Genomic DNA, 21960 nt, shown 5'->3' on the forward strand with positions numbered 1-21960 from the left:
ATCGACAGAAGAACCCTTTCCACTTTGGGCATAAAATAGCAAGATTCTTGCAAGATGGAGCTCCGAACTACCATGCAATGAGACGGTAGGCGACTTTGTATGCTAATAGTTCAATCTAGAATAAGTAAGAAAATATCGATATTACCTTCCAATATCGGGCTGAAAATATTGAGAAAATATCCAGCTTAACTTCTCCCTATAAGCTCAAACTTATTAGGCTATAATAACTTTAGCTTCTACCTTATACCTTAGACTTATAAGGTTATATGAACCTTAGCTATACCCTATTTGCTGGAGCTTATAAGACTACATCAACTTCAGATAACCGTTACTAGTTGGAACTTATTATATCACCGTTAGTTTGCAGTTGCTAGCTGGAACTTATAAGGCTATAACACCGTTAGCTTACTGTTGCCAGCTGGAAGTTATAAGGCTGTCAACTTTAGCTTACCGTTATTCCTTAGAACATATTAAGCAACAGGAACTTTAGCGTTCTGCTGTTACTCGAGAACTAGAAAGGAAATATTAGCCTTAGCTTGCCCTTATTCCTCGGAACTTGTACGGCTATGTCAACTTTAGCTTTCCGCTATTAGTTGGGACTTAATGAGGTTATACCAACTTCATCTCACCGCTATTACTTGGAGCTTGTAAAGAAATATCAACTTTAGCTTCATGGCTGGAACATATAAATGAATATAAACTTTATTTCCCCCAACTATATTTTTGGATCTTATATTAAGTTATGTTACATTTAGCTCCCCCACGTTATTCGGAACCAAACAGAATACATCACCTTTAGCTTTTTCAATGATTAAACTGGAACTTCCGAGGAAACATCGTCTTTAACTTTTGGCGTTTCCGTAGTGGGGGATAGTCCAACAGCTGGGAGAGAGAGAAACTTTTCAACAGAGGGAACTAATAATCCATGTGAGATTCGATCCTCGTGGTCAGGGGGGATCGATCGCCACCGAAACCACGAGACCAGGGTTCGAGGATCGCGTAAGACCAATAATTCACGGATTGGTTGTTATCTCTCCTTCAACAGCTGTTCGTGGGCATTTCGAGGGACCAAAAGCCTAACCTGATCATATTCCAGAGAATCCCATCCTCTGCTAGATGACGTAGCCAGTGTTGTAGGAATTTAAAGTCCTTCTGAAGTTGCACTGAAAAAGCTGAGTACCGTTGGCCGTGTGACTGCCCTACACACACACACACACACACACACACACACACACACACACACAAACACAAAAGGGGTTGTATGGTGTAGCGGTTCGCGTTTACTGACCATTAGTCAACACGGGCCGACCACGGGTCGGACCTGCATGGGTTCGAACCGTGGTCGTACCTACAGCCGACCTTGGTCGATGTATGAATAATTGGCTAAGGCTTAGGTGTGTGTGTGTATGTGTGTGTGTGTTTATGTGTACGTAAAACAGAAGACATGATACATATATACAAAGTTAAGATACGGGACAACGCGAGTATAAAGTGTGTTTATGTGTACGTGAGAGAAGATATGATACATATATACAAAGTTAAGATACGGGGCAACGCGAGTATAAAACCCTCTTCCTCGCAACACACAAAAATAATAATCACATTAAGTAATCACATTTTCACCATCTTTGCTAAAAAAAAAAAAAACACTGTAGACTGTGGCTCTATGTTGTGTGAGGGCTAGGCTACTCGCTAACGGTTCATTAGTTCTTTAACGCCGCCTGAAATACACGCCGGGTGTGGAATGAATATTTATGTTACATATATATGTAAATGCCGGGAGGGTGGTAGTCACCTGTACAATTGTTTAGAAAAGGAGGGAAGCGGGAGGGCCTTTGAGTGCCAGGGGCACTTGGGGAGTGTTCTTCATTCATAATAGCCCAAAGACGGAGCAGAATATTCCTTTACAAGGAACGTATTTGAGCGACAGAAATTACAAAGAAATTGATATGGCGCCAGAGATAAGCTCACACTATTTCTATGTATCTCTCCATTCCTCTATGTAAATTTGAGTATTGTGATTGTGTGTCTGTAAGTTTCTGGATGAGGGTTTTTTGTCCTATGTGTGCGTATATGTGTGTGTATGTGTACATGTGGGCTTGTTTGCGTGTGTATAATCTTTGTATGTGTGTCTGGGTATTCATGTGCATGTATGTGTACTTTAGCCATACGTAGGTAAAATGTCGTGTGATTTTCCATACAGATATAGGCATATGCAATCATAACACTCATGAGGTGTTACCGGTTTCTGCCCGCTCGACGTCACGCCGCGAGTGAAAAGTCACCCTTGGCGTCACCTGGATTCGAACCCTGGCTGGCCTGTGTGCGTGTGTTCCCATTACCAGAGGAGCGGATGATCTATAACCCCTCCTCTTCCTACCATCTAATATCTCGTCACTGTATAGCCATAAGGGGAAGGAAAAAATTCTTCCTAATAAGTTTCTTCAGAGTTTAATCTGGGTTGCCCCTGGATCAATCTCACCTTCTCCATCACAGCCTTAAGGTCTCCAGTCTGTCACACGATTCCATCGGCATTTCCAGTCCATCCTTCCCACCCACCACGGAACAGATACTGTTGCTTCCTCCGTTACCACCAGTCTCGGGGAGAGGGGGAGGAGGGTTAATTGTTCTTTCTCCTTTGTTCTCGTTCGTGTTTCCTGCTCACTCCCACATCCTTGTACACCTCGCTAAAAGCAACATGCAAATGGGACTTCCCTCTCACCCGCCATGGCATTCATCCATCCTCCTCGAACATGATCTCTTTCGCCATCTCCCTCACCCCTGGAACCCACATTGATCCACAGCCCACCTAGAACCTTGAACCTCCCCAACACACACACACACACACACACACACTTGGCTTGGCTGATATTCAGTTCTTCTGGAGGACTAACGACCGCCATCGCTCTCTATTTCCCCTGCTCAACATCTCGCATTCTGAACACATTCGCTTCGAGTCCGGCGTCTGTGATCCTCGGCGCCGACACCGTTTGTCTCCGTTACCCAATCATTTGTCTCAACTTAAACCCAGTAATTCTTCTCGCGGGGGTAAAACACTCCACACCTTCACGCTCTGCATCTCACAAGCGCTTGGCTACTGACACCCTCACGTTCTTCGATAACATCCCCCCAACCGTATTTCTTTTCTGGGGTCGATTCCTCCTTCCCCCCCGCGCGCGCGCTCGCCTTCCCAGTGATGCTGGATTGCCGCCTCCTTCACTCACTCCGGATTCCTCAGAGTTCCTCCCACCCTCTCCAGGTAACAAGCAGCTGTCTCCCTCGGACCTGCCATTTCCTTGGGCTTTGTTGCCGCCTTCTGGCTCGGTATTGCTCTTCGTGGTGTTGGGTGAGGGTTATCCCCCCCTCCTATCTAGTCTCTATCCCTTCGTCCACCACGCTATAGCCAAGGTAACTTTGCTTTCCCTTCGTCCACCACGCTATCATAGCCAAGTAACTTTGCTTTCCCTTCGTCCACCACGCTATCATGGCCAAGGCAACTTTGCTTTCCCTTCGTCCACCACGCTATAGCCAAGTAACTTTGCTTTCCCTTCGTCCACCACGCTATCATAGCCAAGGTAACTTTACTTTCCCTTCGTCCACCATGCTATAGCCAAGTAACTTTGCTTTCCCTTCGTCCACCACGCTATTATAGCCAAGTAACTTTGCTTTCCCTTCGTCCACCACGCTCCCGAGACGCTCCGTTATGACACGCCGACTTTCCACTTTATTCTTCCGTGTTTCTCTCGCCCTCGTAACTAGGGGCGGCTTTCTTCTGTCAACCTTCTCTGGTTATTAATCACCCAATCCCAGCGGTGTGTCATGTGACAACCACCCCCAGCCAGCATTCTGTCACCACACATTGGCTCTCTACCACTTCATCCTGGGATTTTATCACCTTTGCTGGACAAAATACAAAAAAATAAAAAAGAAACAGATAAGGATGCTATAAAAAGAAGCGTTAACCAAACCGTTTTTTTTTTTCTCTTTTGCAGAAAGACAAATGGGGAGAAGAAAATGGGGGATGTTGACGTGTTACATACTAAATACTGATGATGATGATCACGATAGTTTCCTTCTGGCTTTTATTCCCATACGACCAGTGATGACCTCAATGTGGTTGTGGTAGGGTTATTAGAATGAGGAACTACCTAACTACCTATTCGTATCGTTAGGGGATGGAATTCTACACTCGTGGGGGCTCCTCTCTCTCTCTCGTGTTCGTGTGTGTAACGTTGTATGCATAATCTCTCTTTCTCTCTCTTTATACATATATTTGCTCTACCGATCCAGCGTGGAAAATCCCCCTCAATTGGCACCGGGGAAAAAGGTATAAAACTTTTCCAGGTGGGATGTGGGCCGTAGATTTGCATGCTTTACCAATTATTTTGTGAAAACGGGTGTGTACTGAGCGGCAACACACAAACGCTGGAAAAATCTTTTATTTGTTATTACCCTGAGATCGTACAATATAGCGCAATAAAAATACTACCGATCGCATTTTTAGGATATATATATATATATATATATATATATATATATATATATATATATATATATATATATATGAATGCTTCCCGACAGTAAGGATTCGAACCATGTACCATTTGCGTGGTAGGTGGGTACGCTGGCCACTCTTCAGCACTACCCAATGATCAGCGTACCCAACTGCCACACACATGGTAATGAGGTTCGAATCTTTGCTGTTGGAGAGGCATCATGTGTTGTGTGAAAGTGCACGTTCATCTGCACTACATGTGTGACGTCTTTCGCAATGTTCCCACCTGTCCAGGTGTGACCCCAGGTCATTAACGTAGGCAAGATCAGAGCTCCCTGGCATTGCGCACTACGCCCGTCGGAAACTTAGGCAACTGCGCACGATATCTCTCATAAACGAAATAATTTACAACGATTACCTCACGTCGCTTAGTGTATAGATCCTCTCTTTTTTTTTTTTTTTCCAACGGTGCTGGACATGTCAGAGTATTGGGAGACTGGGCATGATATTGCATCAAAGCCGGGCTGCACTGAGTCCCTATTATGGAAATATGCGATATTTTCTACGTTAATATCAGAGAGAAGTCACGTGGCAGAGCAACACAGTGCATTGATTCTGAAATCCGGTCGTGTCAAAGAGGAGCGTTAAAAAAGAATAAACAACGGCGAGTCATATTTTTTTATTGTATATAAATGAATAAATAAACTATGGTTTATTGGATTTAGGCGGTCAATAGGCGGAAAAATACACAGATGAGGCATTACTGATATAATAGACCAGCCCAGGGGGAGGGCATGATAATTACCAGTCAATCAATCACACAAAAGCTTAAGTTCAAAGGTAAGCTGGATATTGTATATACATGTCTTTAACTACGTAAAAACTAGTTACAGATCTGGAATAACTGACATAACTGTAAGTAAGTGAGACAAGGGATGCCAACAGGTGTACACACATAACCACCTGAATCTCCTTCCACATCCGTGTGTGTTGTATGTGATGAACGTGTAGGAAACAGATAGTGTTTTGAGTTGATGTATGAAACACAGTTTGGACGAGTTGGTTTTACTGTCTACCTACTGATGTGGAAGCTGCTGCTGCTGCTTCAGTGGCGATAGATGGTTCTTAATCATAGTAATACTTCGATAGGCATGAAGTTCAAGGACTGTGTGGCTTGTGGGCGATCTAATTCAAACTCCAAATTTCAAGAGGTCATAACACATGTCAGAAGGTTATCCTTGCTTTGTTGTTGGCCTGGAGAATATGCCCTTTCAGAAGCAACAGAGCCACAGACTGTTGCATCAGTCTTGGGTGGGAGGGAAGAACATCAAAAGACTCAATGGAACAATTGAGGAAAATCTATTCAAAAAAGATTGGGCCGGGAATGGATGAAGACGAGCAAGTATGAATATGTACATGTGTATATATGTCTGTGTGGATGTATTTATATGTATATGCATGTATGTATATGTGTATATGTTGAATGTATATGTATGTATATGTACGTGTATGTATATATGCGTGTGTATATGAGTGGATGGGTCTTTCTTCGTCTGCTTCCCTGGTGCTATTACGCTGACGCAGGAAACTGCGATCTTACCAGAGCCGAGGAATCGTCTCGTCCAAACAAAATATCAGTCATTTAACTTCTCCAGAATCAAAATTTTGAAGGAATATTCGTTAATGTCGCACATTAAGTCTAGCCTCAGTCGTCATGAATTTCAGAAAGGCCAGCAATGGCAATTATTTCGTCATAGTGAACCCCACTGATCCTCTCTAATCTTCTTAATCGCTTTAGCACGAACGGTACGATCCTTGGGGTGGTGGTATGATCTGCCTGGCATATAGGATCCGACCCTTAAAGGTGTGTGGTGTCTCCGCGCTCAGGGGAGATGAAGGTATTCCAATATTTAAGAAGTCGGTCAGACGTGATGAATTGAACTCGCTGTACCGAAAGAATAACTATGTGTATCTCTCGCGAGATTTGGCAGACAAAGGGAACCTTCCTTCAAGTTCCATTTAGGAGGAGAGTGTGAGTGAGATAGATGATGCTTGATGCCTGTAATCCACCTCAGTCTAGGTTTAAATGTGACTATAGGATAACAGACCAATTTCTAAGTCTTGGTGCTACCCAAGACCTTTCGAAAAGGTTCCTGCAGCCCAAAAAACTACGCTACTTCCAGTAGCGGGGAAATGTAGACTCCCTTATAGTGGGAAGTTCTTTTGGCGAGACTGTACCGCCAGCTAATACAGCTTCACCAAAGGTGATTTTTCACTCGCGGTGTAGCCTCAAGCAGGCAGAGTCCGGTAGCACCAAAGAGGCCATTCTGCAATGTATATACACTCAATCAAAGTCTTATGGTAACTGGAAAGGGTTAAAAAGAGAGAGAGAGGAAACGGATAGGCCAAGAGGGGAGCAAGAGGGGAGGCGGCAGGGGCAAAAAAAAAAAAAAACTTTCCCCTCTGATTACGCGTTTCCTGCGGCCATTTGCAGTGAAAGAACAACCGGGTTCCTCATTTCCTACATCCCTCTTGTAAGCCACACCACTGACACGGGCGAGGCAGACCGTCACTTACAACCCACGCACATCGTCTTCCCTCACCGTGCAAAAGAAAGAAAAAAAAAACTCGAAGATAAGCAAATTTAAGGTCATCTTCCTCATATATCTCCTTAAAAAAAGTCAAATTTAAGGTAATCTCCTTAATATTTATCCTTAAAGAAGTCAAGTTTCCAGTCTGTCACTGAGACTCACGTTTGGCTCTTGTGTGCATTTTGTGGTATCAGCGACCGTTACCAGCAGGTAAACACTGTTGGAATGGAGGGAGGCACCTAGTGGTCTGTGCAGAGTTTAGTCACACAAAATGGGAATGGCTGGGTGCTCTTGATCCCACTCATCTAAATGGAAATGGAGGTAGATAGATAGGGTGGCAGAAAAGATTGATTGATAGAAACAGATGGTTAGTTAGATAGAGAGATAGATGAATAGATAGATAGATAGATAAATAGATAGATGATTCAAATAAGGTTTATTCTAATAAGAGTTAGTTTGCTGGGAGCAGGATCGAGGCCTGTCCGTGGCACCAAAAAGGCTATCATATCCTGTGCAGAGACAACACTGAAGGAGCCACTGCATTCTCCATAGTTGGTTTGGTTATCTGGCCTTGAGGCTTATCATCTGCCAGGGTCATTAAGGGGCCGTTAACGTCAAGTTATAGCCTTAGATAAGCTATCTTGCCATGTTAGTGATGGGCGGCCTTTAGATATGGCCAAAATTCTTGCATACTTACGGGTGATATTCTAAGATCGTAGATAAGATGTCTTGTTTTTATCAGTAATGGCAGTCTTTGATGTGGCAGAATCTTCATACACGAGGATCCATTGTAGGAGGTTTGCTGTTGGTGGGGATTTCAAAAGATTTGCATCCAAGCAGTTGTGAGCGATTAATGTCCCGGTAAGATTTAAAACAAGTGATAAATCTCCGAGAAAGATGGCATTTTCTTAGATGCATTGCCAAGGTAAGTTACGAAAAGAAAAGACATAATCATCCATCCATGGACTCTATACAGATGACCCCCCACCCTCCCCTTATTTACGAAGAACTTGTTTATCAAGCGTAGGGAACGCGTCTCTCTCTCTCTCTCTCTCTCTCTCTCTCTCTCTCTCTCTCTCTCTCCTCTAAGACACGAGAGCAAGACGAAGGCTTCGGATGTTTGAGTAGGGGGAATTCAGTGATGGTCACCACCGCAGCCGGGACGTCAAACACACAGAGACAGACAGACAGACATACTCGATCAGGTTATCAACTCCTAATGTGGGTTGGAAACAGCTCGGCCAAACAGTGTCTCCCAGCGGCGGGACTTGTCCCAAATGAATGGTTCGACCACCTGTACCGTTCTGTAAAGACTCGTGACGCCATTCTAAATGGTCCACGTAACTATCGTCTGTCATTATAGATCCGGAGACGTACTCTCCATCATCCAATTCAGGACGATGGGTTTGATGTGGTGGCTGAGCAGTGTGGTCATCCATTAGCTGGGAGGGAGATGGAACGGAGGTATGATCCGTCTCATTAAGGTGGGGTTACTGTCCCAGTGGCTGTCTAATATCCTGTCATTTACCTGAGGGAGTGATGTCCGCCCCATGTGTCCGTATTACATGATCACCATTACCGAGACCAGGTGTATTGACCTTCCTCAGCGGGGCGCCTGCGCAGACCAGCTGTTCATGATGCTTCCGTTGGTGCTGGTGTTGGCGATGATGATGTCGGTGCGAATACTGATGCTGCTGCTGTTGGAGGTGATAGTGATGGTGGTGATGGTGCTGTTGGTGCTTATGTTGGAGATGGTACTGCTGCTGATGGTGGTGGTGGTGGTGCTGGTGGTGCTTATGTTGGTGATGCTGCTGGTGCCCACACTGTTGGTGATGCTGTTGGTGCCCACACTGTTGGTGATGCTGTTGGCGCTCCTACTGATGCTGAGTGTTGGAGGTGGAATTAATGATGTTGTTGGTGCCGCTGCTCCTGCTGAGGTTGGTGGTGCGACTGTTGTTGGAGTTCTGGAGTCGTCACACTGGTGTTGGTGCTCTTGCTGTTGTTGGCGATGATGCTGTTGCTGGACACGAGACCCCACACCTATGCTATGGTACCATACACCACCGTTGCCATGGTAACACATACAACCGTTGCTATGGCTACCCATACCATCGTTGCTATGGTTACCAACGCTGTCGTCTCTATATTCATTTACACCACAGTTAAGAATGGATATATCCAACCTTGTTATTGTGTTTACATGCAGCAATATTACAGTATACACATACATACATACATACACATACATACATGCATTTTAAAACAAAAACTACTTTTATTTATTCATGTCAACGTGTGTTCAACATCAAAATGGTTTTATTTCAGTGCTTGTAACTCGGCATTAATAAACATGACACTAGAATAAACATTGTAAACGAAGTGTATATCATTACATTATTAATGATCCTGCACTGAAAAATAGACGTACATAAATCTAAAGAAACAAATGAAAGATAGAAGTATGATATCTGTAGAACAAGAGAGTTTCGTGTGGGAAGTGCGGAAGATCTGTGTGTGTAGACGGAGTTCCTGTTCAATCTATAGGACATAGGTGGGCTATTATATCATGTCTGATCTGTGAGGCATAGAAGGGCTATGGCAGGATTAAGCCTCCGTTCGATTTCTGAGGTATAGAAGGGTTATGTCTGGATAGATGTAACCCGAGGCTTATCCGAGAGGTACAGAAGGGGCTCAGGCTGGATTGAACCTTCGTCCGACCTGTGGGCTACAGAAGGGGCTCAGGCTGGATTGAACCTGCGTCCAACCCGTGACATACTGGAGGGGGAAACCCCGAGCCCGGCTGATTAGAAGACCCTGGCGGCCTTCGTCAAGTGGCGCTGAGCGTCCGACACGGGGTTGGAATCGGCAGTAAACAAGAATTTGTGAGATTGAGGAAGAGAGAGTGTGGAAGGGTCTGTCCGCGGGGGTGGCAAGGCGGAGGAGGAGGTGGGTAGGGTCGGGGAGAGAGAGAGAGAGAGAGAGAGAGAGAGAGAGAGAGAGAGAGAGAGAGAGAGAGAGAGAGGCGGGGGGATCAGGAACTTATAAGAAACGATTTTCTTTTTTGTAGAATCTTTCTATATCTTTTCATATACCCTCTGAAATGATATTTGCTGCGTCTTTATACTTCCAGATATATATGAAAAACTCGTATATGCAATGAAATATATATATATATATATATATATATATATATATATATATATATATATATATATATATATATATAGAGCAAAACGAATTTCTTAAAATAGTCTTAGGTTACAGTACTATAATCATGCATATCGTCATGTTACATAATCGTAATTGATTGTCAGGGATAACATCAGTTATCTAAGGTGCGTCCGTTTACCTTCATGCCAATTAACATATGTAGACTCAGGGCATTTCCATATGGCCCTTGATATGAGGCTGAGGATGGAAATGGGAGGAAGAGGGACTCAAAGATGGTGCAAAGAGGAGGAGAAAGAGAAGGCCATTGTCTCATTATTGCGCTGCCGGGCATAAGATCACACACACACACACACACACACACACACACACACACACACACACACACACAGGCTAGGTACCTGGCATAGGCTAAGGTGTGTGTGTGTGTGTGTGTGTTTGTGTTGTAATAGCCATGGGAGTAAAACGTGGTACATATAGGCAATGTTAAAGCTCTCCACGTAATATACGAATGGTAATCACGCACATGCTCACAAGAGATACGACCTCACGGGTGTAGAACTACCTCTCCTTACAGTACAAATAGATACAGTAATTACAAATGAGTAATTAAACACGCTTTATCACCTGGCTTAGCCTGGTGTGTGTGTGTGTGTGTGTGTGTGTGTGTGTGTGTGTATGTATGTCCATGTTTGTTTTACGTACGTAGGATTAATATAAAGGAATACAAGAAAGTTTTAGAGAAATATGTAGCACCGAAATCCATGTAGGATATGCAAATCCGCATAATATCAGAGAAAGGAAGAACACAAAAAATCCATTACTTTAGAAGGATATTAAACGTATATCTCAGGGGGCGAAATTAAAACTGAAGGTGGCAGAAATAAGCATCGGATATTTAAGCTCAGCTTTTACATTGGTGTTATATGAAGCCAAACTCTGTATCCCAGTACAATTAGATAGATATATAGATAAATGGATATATAGATAAATGGATATATATATATATATATATATATATATATATATATATATATATATATACATACAAGTAATAATGGCTGTATAGTAAACCATGTACAAAAATTAAAAAAAAAGTCTGCTTTTTGTATCATCTTTCTCGCTCAAACCACACAATATAAACCAATTACAACCTGTCGATTTTGGATCAGGGTATGTATAGAAGAAATACATATTTTTCAGCAACGAAAAAAAAAAAAAACAGATTGGCGAATCGCTATTCAATGACAACCATTTGCTGTGGCAATTCTTCTGAAATAGTGTGAGTTGGGTTGTGATCTTTGCGCTATAAGCGAGTAAACAGGGGTCAACACTAGGGTTATATATCACGTGATAACGAAATCTCCATATAACCCCCTTCAGTGCACGCGTAAAAGTACCTCCTAAAATAAGCTTTTAGAAAACGCTGCTGAAGTACCCCACTTTTCCAGTTCTTGCCTGCAACGACACAGGTCTTTGGACTGAGGAGGAAAGTATATCAAAAATATAATCCCTCTGACAGGGATAAGTGGATTACCTTGTCAGCGCGGGAAGTAAAGTCAGAAGTTACATTCGTGAGAAAGAAAGAAAGAAAGAAAGAAGATATCTGACCTGAGATCGGCTGTGTGTTCACCAGGGTACTGTCTTCCTCCCCAGTGGGCAGTCCTCCTAATTTTGTTTTCTCTTGAGAAACGCGTCAGTTTCCTCGACGTACGAAGGTATGGGAAATACAGTCCCAGTTCCTTCATCATTTCCAACGTCACAGGATTGATCTCCACACTCATCCGGCTAAAAGTTAATGGCACACATGTAATGTAGTAGTGGTAGTACTAGTAGAAGCGGTAGTAGTAATAGCAGAAGCAGTAGTGGAAGTAGATGTGCGACAGTATTAGCAGAAGTTGTAGTAATAGTGATAGAAGTATTATTATTATTATCAGTTGAAGTAATACTAGTAGTAGTAGTAGTAGTAGTAGTTTGATAATAGTAGTAGTTGTTAGTAGTAATATTAGCAGAATACTGGAATATATCATACCATAACATACCGTCAGAAAAAGTATATTTCCATCACAGTTTGCGCACGTAAAAAGTTTGTTTTCCACTATTGCTAGATAGAATATTAACGCCCATTACCTTCGTGGCGTTGTTTGGTAACCCGCGTTATCACTGTGGTGTATTACTGAGGTATATTATTGAGGATTAGCTCCAAGTACTGTCTGACAACGAGCTGTGGCAAGGTACGCTGGATGCCTCGATCCCTGCCGGTATTACATGTGATGGATTGACTAACCTGTAGATGATTTTGAAAGGGTTAATGACGAGGTAATTATCTCCTAATGCTCTGTAATGAGCGTCAGTGAATTTAATGTATTGCGAGGTAATGAGCTGTGGGAGTACGCAAAGTTAATGTAGGGATTGCAGTGTGTGTGTGTGTGTGTGTGTGTGTGTGTGTGTGTGTGTGTGACAAAGTTAAAGCCATCTCGTTGATGGGGTGCATTCAGGAAATGCAAAGAGCAACAGACCATTGGATCGTATGGAGGCTGACAGCCCTGTCGAGGATATACTGCCAAACAGACGAGATCAGGGAACACAGAGATGATAGTAGAAGGGATACGAGGCCAAACGTATGAATAAGGATAAACGCATTCAAAGTTCCTCACTACGTCGAAGCCTAATTATGGAATTGCTTTGAACGAGTCTCGGGCGATGTACACCTTACTAGAGTATCTAGGGGTAGACACATACAGGGGCACATATACCTGGCTGACACTACACGAGGCAAGATACACGCCTAACTGGCAATATCTATGCAGTAGGGTGGCACTGCTGATGGCCATTCCAGCAAAATTGGCACTGCTCATAGCCACTGTATCAACTCTGGCACTGTTGCTGGAATGACATTTTTTTTTCACGAGACCACTGCAGCAACATTGGCACTGCTGCTGGTCACTGCAGCGCAACTGTCACTGCTGCTGGTCACTGCTGCACCACTGTCACTGCTGCACTTCTGTCACTGCTCGATATTCTGGTCGCACTATCGTTTCCTAAAGGCTAGTCAGGTGGAACAACAAACATGGTTTGGGAATTTCCTATTTTCCAGGAACTGTGAGTAAGTTTTTCCATCCTGACGTATTTGGATGAATTTAGATGAATTTGTTCACCTGGCTAATGTATAATGCATATATAAACTCCCTCCAAACGCACTGCTCATTTATGCCGTGGACCGATGGGCAACGCGCCCCTTTTTTGTTAGTTGAATTAGGAGGGGAGTTATCGACATGGGGGAACACAATGCAATTTAATGTTTTCCATTTTAGAATTATGATCTCTATATTGGTCACGGTCGACCTGTGGTTTGGACTGGCCAATCCTCAGTTCGTGCGGCATCCTTCACGTACCTCAAAAAATGCATTTAAGAAGGTGATTCCGTTTTCTTTTTGTACTGTTATGGTTGCCCATTGTCTTAGGGTTTGGAGTCATACCGTCGTACTCGAGGGTCGTACCGTTGTACTCAAGGGTCGCACCGTCGTACTCGAGGACTATACCGTCGTACTCGAGGGCCATACCGTCGTTCTCAAAGGGTCATACCGTCGTACTCCAGGTGTCATACCGTCGTACTCGAGGGTCGCATAGTCGTACTCGAGGACTATACCGTCGTACTCAAGGGTCGTACCGTCCGTACTCGAGTATTGTACCATCCAGCTCAGAGGGTCGTACCGTCGTGCTCTTAGGGTATCGTACAGTCATGCTCAGAGGGTATCGTACCGACGTCCTTCTAAAGTATCGTACCGTCGTTCTCGTAGGGTATCGTACCGTCATGCTCGGTGGGTATCGTACCATCGTACCGTCATATAACAGGCTAGGCCCTAGGTGTGTCCTGGTCCCAGCTTACATAGCTGTGGTCACGGACACCAGTCCCAAACCCCACCATTAGAATTACTCGTGCGGAGGGAATCGTCTCTATGGTAATAACCTGTGGGGAGGCCGACTCCCCGGGCTTTCTCTAAATTAATTCCAACATAATGGTGCGGCTTTAGTGAGGGAGGCATGGCTCTCTCTCTCTCTCTCTCTCTCTCTCTCTCTCTCTCTCTCTCTCTCTCTCTCTCTCTCTCTATCTCGTGTGTGTGTGTGTGTGTGTGTGTTCTCATTGTAGCTCATGATTCACCTTTCCAGTGTCTATGTTGAACATGGAATGAAACACTGGACGAAGAAGAGTCGTTTCCAGGCGGAGACTGGAGCACCGTAGAGCAACGCTAAAGTCTCCTGGAACTTTGTGCCTCTCTTCAGGTTCCCTGACCGGTCGTTCCCTCCAAGAAGACCGCCAAAAAGTCGGGCCATTAATGCCAGCGTCTCACTTTACGGTGATGGTCGTCAGGAGAACATCCTCCCACGCCATGTCGTATCCCAGAGTCTGATACTGCTGGCGCACGCACGGGAGCGCCCACCCCTCCTGCTGAACATCACTGACGTGTCCTTTGTGAACTGCAGCAGTAATACTCGAGTAAACATCAACATTGAGTATATTGTCCGTAGTAAGACGCGGAAGGAGTAGCTAAAACGCCCTCTGGGAGGGGATGTTTTGGGGGATACTGGCCCCAGAGTATTTTGGCATGAAGTTCAAGACGAGAACGAAAATAGGGCTGGCGGACAGGCAGTGGAAGAAAGTGGGGAAATGTAACGCAGGAGAAAATGGACGTTGCTAAATGCAGTGTTATCCTCTGTGCGTTAAGTCCTCCTCTCTGGTGATCAACGGCCGCGTCCACTTGCTTATTTACAGAGGTGAAACACAGCTGTTTTCTGTGGTTGAACAATTATGCCAAAGAATAGAATGATGATAGATAAAAGCAGAATACGTGAATGGGTTTGCATCACGAAATATAATCTATCTTTTAGAGTGACCATTGTAGGCAAAAAGGAATACCCAGCTGTGTTGTGTGTTCTTCTAAAATCATCAAAAACTACGAGACACGAGAAATATTCTGACCATTCAACTGTTCCATTTTTCTAAGAATTCTAATTCCGATACGAAATGTTTTGCTCATTAAAATCCACTGCTAAAATAAAAAGCTCAATTTTGTCTATAAGAGACAAAAACAGGTATACACAAGAAGGTGTTCGCCCGACACGAACGGAGCAGTTTCACTGCCAGGTGATTCAAAAGCTCGAACTCCCATCGCGAAGCCGTTCAGGTAAGAAAGAATCCACAAATTCCCCTGAGCAATAAGACTTTACAATAACGATGGCGGCGTGAGGTCGTCGATGTATCGATGAATAGCAATGCTACTCCAAACCTGGAGACTTGATGAGACGAGAGCGTCTCTCTATTAGGCAGACGCTCAAAGGATGTGAACGAACGAGTCCAAAACTCCAGTGTTTCCTCAGCTCCGGAAGGTCCCACGTCCGTGATGGTGTTCAGACTAAGACGCAATACACCAACGCTGGTCGACGTTCGTTGGCAAGATGAGATAAGTCGGTTTGATTACATGTGAGTCGCACACACACACGCACACACATATACATTTGTGTGTGTATATATATATATATATATATATATATATATATATATATATATATATATATATATAAAGAAAAGACGTATGTAAAGAGATAGATAAATAGATAGATGAGAGAGAGAGAGAGAGAGAGAGAGAGAGAGAGAGAGAGAGAGAATATAAGCTCGGTGGTCGTTATTGCTAAGGGAATGGACGGCACGAAATTCCCTTGAGAAATTTCCTAGATTGTACGGTTTCTCACAGGTCCTCAGACACCTGGCCACTAAGTTATGGTGAATGCCCCTTCCTAATGTGTGTATATATATATATATATATATATATATATATATATATATATATATATATATATATATATATATACATACATATTCACCAATGATCTGTTGCTGTTTTCTTTATATTCCTTTGTATTCACTTTTCTCTATATTTCTTCGTCACTCTTGTATTCAATCATTCTTACCTCCTCCCTCGCTATATTTGTGCCCACTGCACCATCCTCATCCATCGGCTGCTCTTTCTATCAATCTGCTCATAACCCCCTCATTTTACAGGGGAACTCACTCACTCTCTCTCTCCCATTCTTGCACCATCTGCTTCATGGGAACCCTCTCAGTAATTCTGTATCTACCCACATTCGAATCTTTAATCCTTCGAGTCTTTTTCACTCTCCCTGCTGACACGTCCCATTTTCTAAATTCCATTACTAAAAGCATTCACTCTGCCTACCAGACTCGTCCAAGACCCCTTTCAGACCCCTAGAGCAACTTTTCGTAAACATGTAGACTGGTAACACCTTCAGTGAACCAGCGATGTAGCGATACCTCGAAACGATTGACATCTTTTTAATCTTTTTTTTTCGCTTTTTAGACGTTACCCTTATGTTAGACATTTCTAGAATATGCAATAGCTATTCAGGATGACTAAATTCATATCCCTTCATTAATCTGACTACTTTCAGACTCCCTTCGTGTCCCAGCTTGGTTGTGTCTCACCTTCGCTCTCTCTCACAGTCTCATCTCTCAGCACGCCTTCCCAAGCACATCATCACGTATCTTTATTTCATCATTTTATTGAGCAGAATCATCCCAAATGGCACCGTACCTTCTGCATGCATTGGTAATGCCAAGGTCCTCTCGCTACACTCGTGTGTTTGTTTGTGGTTCTCCTCGTAACCCATGTGTTCAGTCGTATCATCTGATGTCTCTCTCTATCTCTGTGGACAGTCTAGTGAGTGAGGGGTAGTGGCACCACAGGGCCGTGCGTGCTGATGGTTTTGATGTGCAGTCTCGTCATCCAGTTGGTCTTTATTGAAATTACATCGTAATTTCTGTCTGTTACTCACTGCGTTAAACAAAGCCTAAGAGCATTTGCAAAATAAGCCGATATACGTTTGTTGTCTCCTAAAGAGAAAATATATATATGAAAGAGGATATATATATATATATATATATATATATATATATATATATATATATATATATATATATATATATATATGAATATTTTCTAGGAAACAATAAACGTATATCAGTATATCAGAAGGGTAAATGGAATGAAAAATGGAGGAAGAATTCATAGAGTTTTGGAGGCACAAGATCAGCCAATTTTTTTTTAGAGTGGGAAATACGTGCGTCGTTCAGGCACTCACAAATCCTCCTCCTCCTCCATCATCATCAGTTGTGGATGTCACCACCACAATGACCTCACCCCTGGCATTCATCTGCCCATGATTTGTTCCCTCCATTTACGTCTTACTCGTCCTCCTCCATGACAAAGCATTACGCCAAAACTTCTCCTCCTTCACATCATAATCTCTCTTTCTCTTTCTCTCTCTCTCTCTCTCTCTCTCTCTCTCTCTCTCTCTCTCTCTCTCTCTGACTTTAACATCTAAACCTGCAAACCCTTCAGCATTCCCACACTGTGTGTATGGGCTGGGGACGCACTCCTCCACGATATTTTTCTCTGCTTCGTCCGTGTTAATCCCCGACGCGTTATACCGTTACTGACATACACTCCACTGTGTAGTGGTCGGCGTCTTTCGTTCTCACGATTGCATGCCTGGGTTCGAGTCTCCAGCTCTGGCAGCAGCTAGCCCACAGACAACGAAGCTGAGCATCCGCGTTTTTGTGAGCAGTCGATAGATTGGTTCCTGGCGCAAATTTTGTAAACAACAGGACCTTGTCGCCCTAGGCTGAGTGGAGCTAGGCAGATGGAATCACCTTCTGCAGGAGGAAGCGGCGAAGTAAGGGAGCTGCAGGGGAAGTCCAGCGCCTGACTTTCGCCTCCCATTTTTACGACAGCAGTTTGACACACACACACACACACACACACAACAAAGATTAGCATGTGAATCTTTGATATGCAATGACAACCTTGTCTCCAGATATCTTATCAGTGATGACGTGAAAGCACCTCGTTGTATCCACGACTAATTTCTTTCTTCTCATTTTCAGATCGACGTGCTGACCAGGGAGGGTAAACTCGTAAGAAATGGATACTCATGACGGCAAACCCAATGTAAACTGGACAAGCAGCGGATGTCTTATGAGTAGAAATATTTGGAAAAAACTTCTGTAACATAACTGTATCTCCCTCGTTGACCATCGAAGGTACAGGAAACCATCTCCAGTGATGCTGAACGGTGAGATAACATTTATCGGATAAAGTGATAGCGAACTGATAATCAATGATAGCGTTGGTGACTATGAATGACAGCCTGGAGGAAAATTATTCAGATGAAGAACGCTGAAGTCTTGATCATCAGTTTGTATAAGCTTACGTCTTGGATCTGTAGCCGACCACAACAGGTCATTACGTCGTGTTTGCAGTGCCACTACGGTTGTGTCACAGTTTGCAGTGGGTTATTCATGTCGTGTATAACTAAGTACAGACATAGTTTCTATAATATTTGAGAAATACGGTACCGCATAAGTAGAAAATACTATCCAATACATCTATAGTGTTAGGTTATGCCATCTAAGGCTCCACAAAGACCCATACAGAGTGTTGGAATACCCTATGTCTAAAGACTCAAAATTCGGATGTAAGAATACGTTCATGGGCGGAACAAGTCTGGAATCATAGGTCTGATAAGACTCGGAGTCCGGATAAGCCAAGGCTCAAGCGATGGAGAAGATGACCGGCCCAGGAGCCGTATAAAGCAGGGTTCAGATATGTCACGAAGCTCAGTCACCGGATAAGCCAGCGTCGTCGAAGTCAAGTTACCAGGATCAGGACAGCATGAGTTATGAGGAGGCCCGCTGCCGCTGCTTCTGGGAAAACCTCCCCTACTGCACCAGAGGTCTTGGCGTCGCCACAGCTGTTGGTGAGTAACCTCAGCGCCTTTCATGGCGTTCAAGCGTGTTCATGGCTACTGAATACCTTTCATGGGTGGAAGGAGTGTTTATGGCTAATGGTGAGTACCTTTCATGGGGGGAAGGAGTGTTTATGGCTAATGGTGAATACCTTTCATGGGTGGAAGGAGTGTTTATGGCTAATGGTGAGTACCTTTCATGGGAGGAAGGAGTGTTTATGGCTATTGGTGAGTACCTTTCATGGGTGGTAGGAGAATTTAAGACTGTTAGTACGTACCTTTCATGAGGGTCATATGAGTATTCAAGACTTTTTTCAAGTACCTATCGTGGGCTACAGGAGTCAAGTACACATCTGTTCATAGATAACTCCGGTCTAAGAGTTGTTAACCATAGGTGTCACGAAAGATATTCCTCGTAGGAGGCAGTTACAAGGTGATCAGCATTCTCCAACGCATATGGAAACAAGGAAAATGATCAGGTGTTTCTGTCGAGCGTAAACAACGACGAAGATAGCTGTCAGTATCCACCGTGAGCATCAGCTGTTCCTGTATAAACAAACATACGTATCATCAGCTGTTCCTGTGTAAACAAACATGTTTAGCATCAGCTGTTACCGTCAGGGGCGAACGAATATGGGACCCATTTCTTGCCATCGGGTAGACAAAGCCTGTAAGGTATGACAGCGCTGGAGAAGCTACGGCATTAGTCGCGATGGTTAGATGACAGAGACACGGACACAGTCACATCATTGTCAGGTGAGAGAGAGAGAGAGAGAGAGAGAGAGAGAGAGAGAGAGAGAGAGAGAGAGAGGAATATGAAGACGATTCAGCTGCAAGCATCCGGACGCTTTGATAAAACCTGTGAACAACTTGCGTCATCTCCCAGGCATCATGTGCGAGGGTGTCATCAACAATTTACACCACTTTTGGCACTAGTCGCGAAGAACTCGCCAACACCTTGCACCATCTGGGTAGGACTCGTCAACAACTTGCACCGTCTGGGTAGAACTCGTCAACAACTTGCACCGTCTGGGTAGAACTCGTCAACAACTTGCACCGTCTGGGTAGCACTCGTCAACAACTTGCACCGTCTGGGTAGAACTCATCAACAACTTGCACAAGCCGGGAGGAATATTTCAACAACTTGGAGCAGCTCCGTCACTCGCCAGAAAGAGCATAGCTCCTCAACAACTTGGAGCAACTCCGTCACTCGTCAGAGAGAGCATAGCTCCTCAACAATTTGGAGCAACTCCGTCACTCGTCAGAAAGAGCGTAGCTCCTCAACAACTTGCAGGAGTCACCGGTGCCAAATTGCTGCAAGACATGTTTCATGCAAGGACGCCTAGCGAGGACGTGCGCGAACTCCAGATGGCTGTTGCCAATGGACCACCTGGCAAAGAGATTCATCAACTCCGGCCCCAGGCAGGTGGTGCTACTCCAATATTCAGTGGTGCTTTAACCACGGAATATCGCTGGTCTTTTTTTCTTAAGTCTTCGTACTTGTAGGAGCCAGACAGCTTGGATAATCAGCCTTTGCTATAAGAAATGAGGTTGAGGTACACAAAGACGAACGGTTTTCCTTGCAGTTATTTACCCTCATTTAAGTAGTTTCCTTCATGTGGCTGAAGATAAAGCATTGGCAAACAAGTTTATGAGAAGAACCTTCGCACATAGAGACATCCTCTGTAGCTAAATTCACATTGAATAAAGAGCACTCAAAGCTGCAGACTCTGGGTATATATATGTCAACAAGTTTGAACTGTGATTAGGACACCGTCTCCTGGCTGTGGCTAATTGAGTATTCTACCATTCATGGAAGGACACACACACACACACACACACACACACACACACACACACGCACGCGCTGTTTTCATGATGTTCGTTTTATCAAACTGATTTCCATCGAAAGGCATGACAGGAAGTATTTTCATACATCTTTCTACTAAAGACGAAAAATAGAAATACATTCTTTTTCACCTACAATCCTTTGTACTGACATCATGTATTATTATCAATCCTATTCGTTTTTATGTCTTTTACAAGAAAAATTCTTTCAGTAAAATAAATTTATGAAAAAATAAAATAAATCTGTCAGTAAAATAAATATGAAAAAAATAAAATAAATCTTTCAGAAAAATAAATTTATGAAAAAAATTTTGCCATGGAACTCATGTATGATGGAGCATATTTCTCAAGTTACGAGACTTGAAGGAGGGGCTGAAATATTGCTGGAATCTTGACAAAGTCGTTTAGGGCGACGTTATGCTGTGGGGTGCGTGATGGTAGCGGTCGTCGGCTTCGTCGTCTTCGTCGTGGCTGGGCGCAAAGTGTGGCAGCTGATGGTAAGAGGAAAGTGTGGTAGTGGTAGTATTAGTAGTAATGGGGGGAGGGAGATGGGGTGGGGGGTGGGTGGGTAGGTGAGGTGTGTGTGATGGGGGAAGGGGAGGAGGAGTTGAGGAGTTGTTAAAGGTAAAGTGCCAAAATAAAAAGATTTTTTTTCAAGTGCAAAACTCTGCGGTGTAAGTGCATTGCGTGCACACACTGGCGATAGAAATTGAGTGCAGCTTCTGGTTAGGGAAGGTGGTGTGTACATCTTTAGCACGTAAGGTGGAGTGCGAGTGAAGCGAACGCAAGCTGAACGCGACGTAGGAGAGCTATGTGTGTCCAGAGTTCGAGAGTTGGTGGAGAACGAGTCTGTGATATGTGGCAGCAGCAGCACGAGACGTGACTGTGAACTATGCTTGTGGGAAATTATAATTTAAAGTTGTATAAAACTAGAGTTCCAAGATACAAGCAAGAGTGTTATACGTAACAACTCTCTGAGGGATAACGCTAACTGGGGTGTTACTGTAAGGTCTGTGAGCGCCCTGGGGGACGTAA

At 43.8% G+C, this 21960-nt stretch overlaps 1 protein-coding gene across 1 annotated transcript in view; it reads left to right on the top strand.

Moving 5' to 3' along the window:
- Positions 1–21960, top strand: part of LOC139749013 (transmembrane protein 72) — a 142830-nt gene that overhangs the window by 62871 nt on the left and 57999 nt on the right. Inside the window, exon 2 of the mRNA XM_071662393.1 lies at positions 18218–19089. Coding sequence (XP_071518494.1) covers positions 19005–19089 — 85 coding nt within the window. The 5' untranslated portion in view covers positions 18218–19004. The remainder of the gene's footprint in view (positions 1–18217; positions 19090–21960) is intronic.

Source organism: Panulirus ornatus, chromosome 6 (genome assembly GCF_036320965.1).
Source record: "Panulirus ornatus isolate Po-2019 chromosome 6, ASM3632096v1, whole genome shotgun sequence".
Lineage (NCBI taxonomy): Eukaryota > Metazoa > Arthropoda > Malacostraca > Decapoda > Palinuridae > Panulirus > Panulirus ornatus.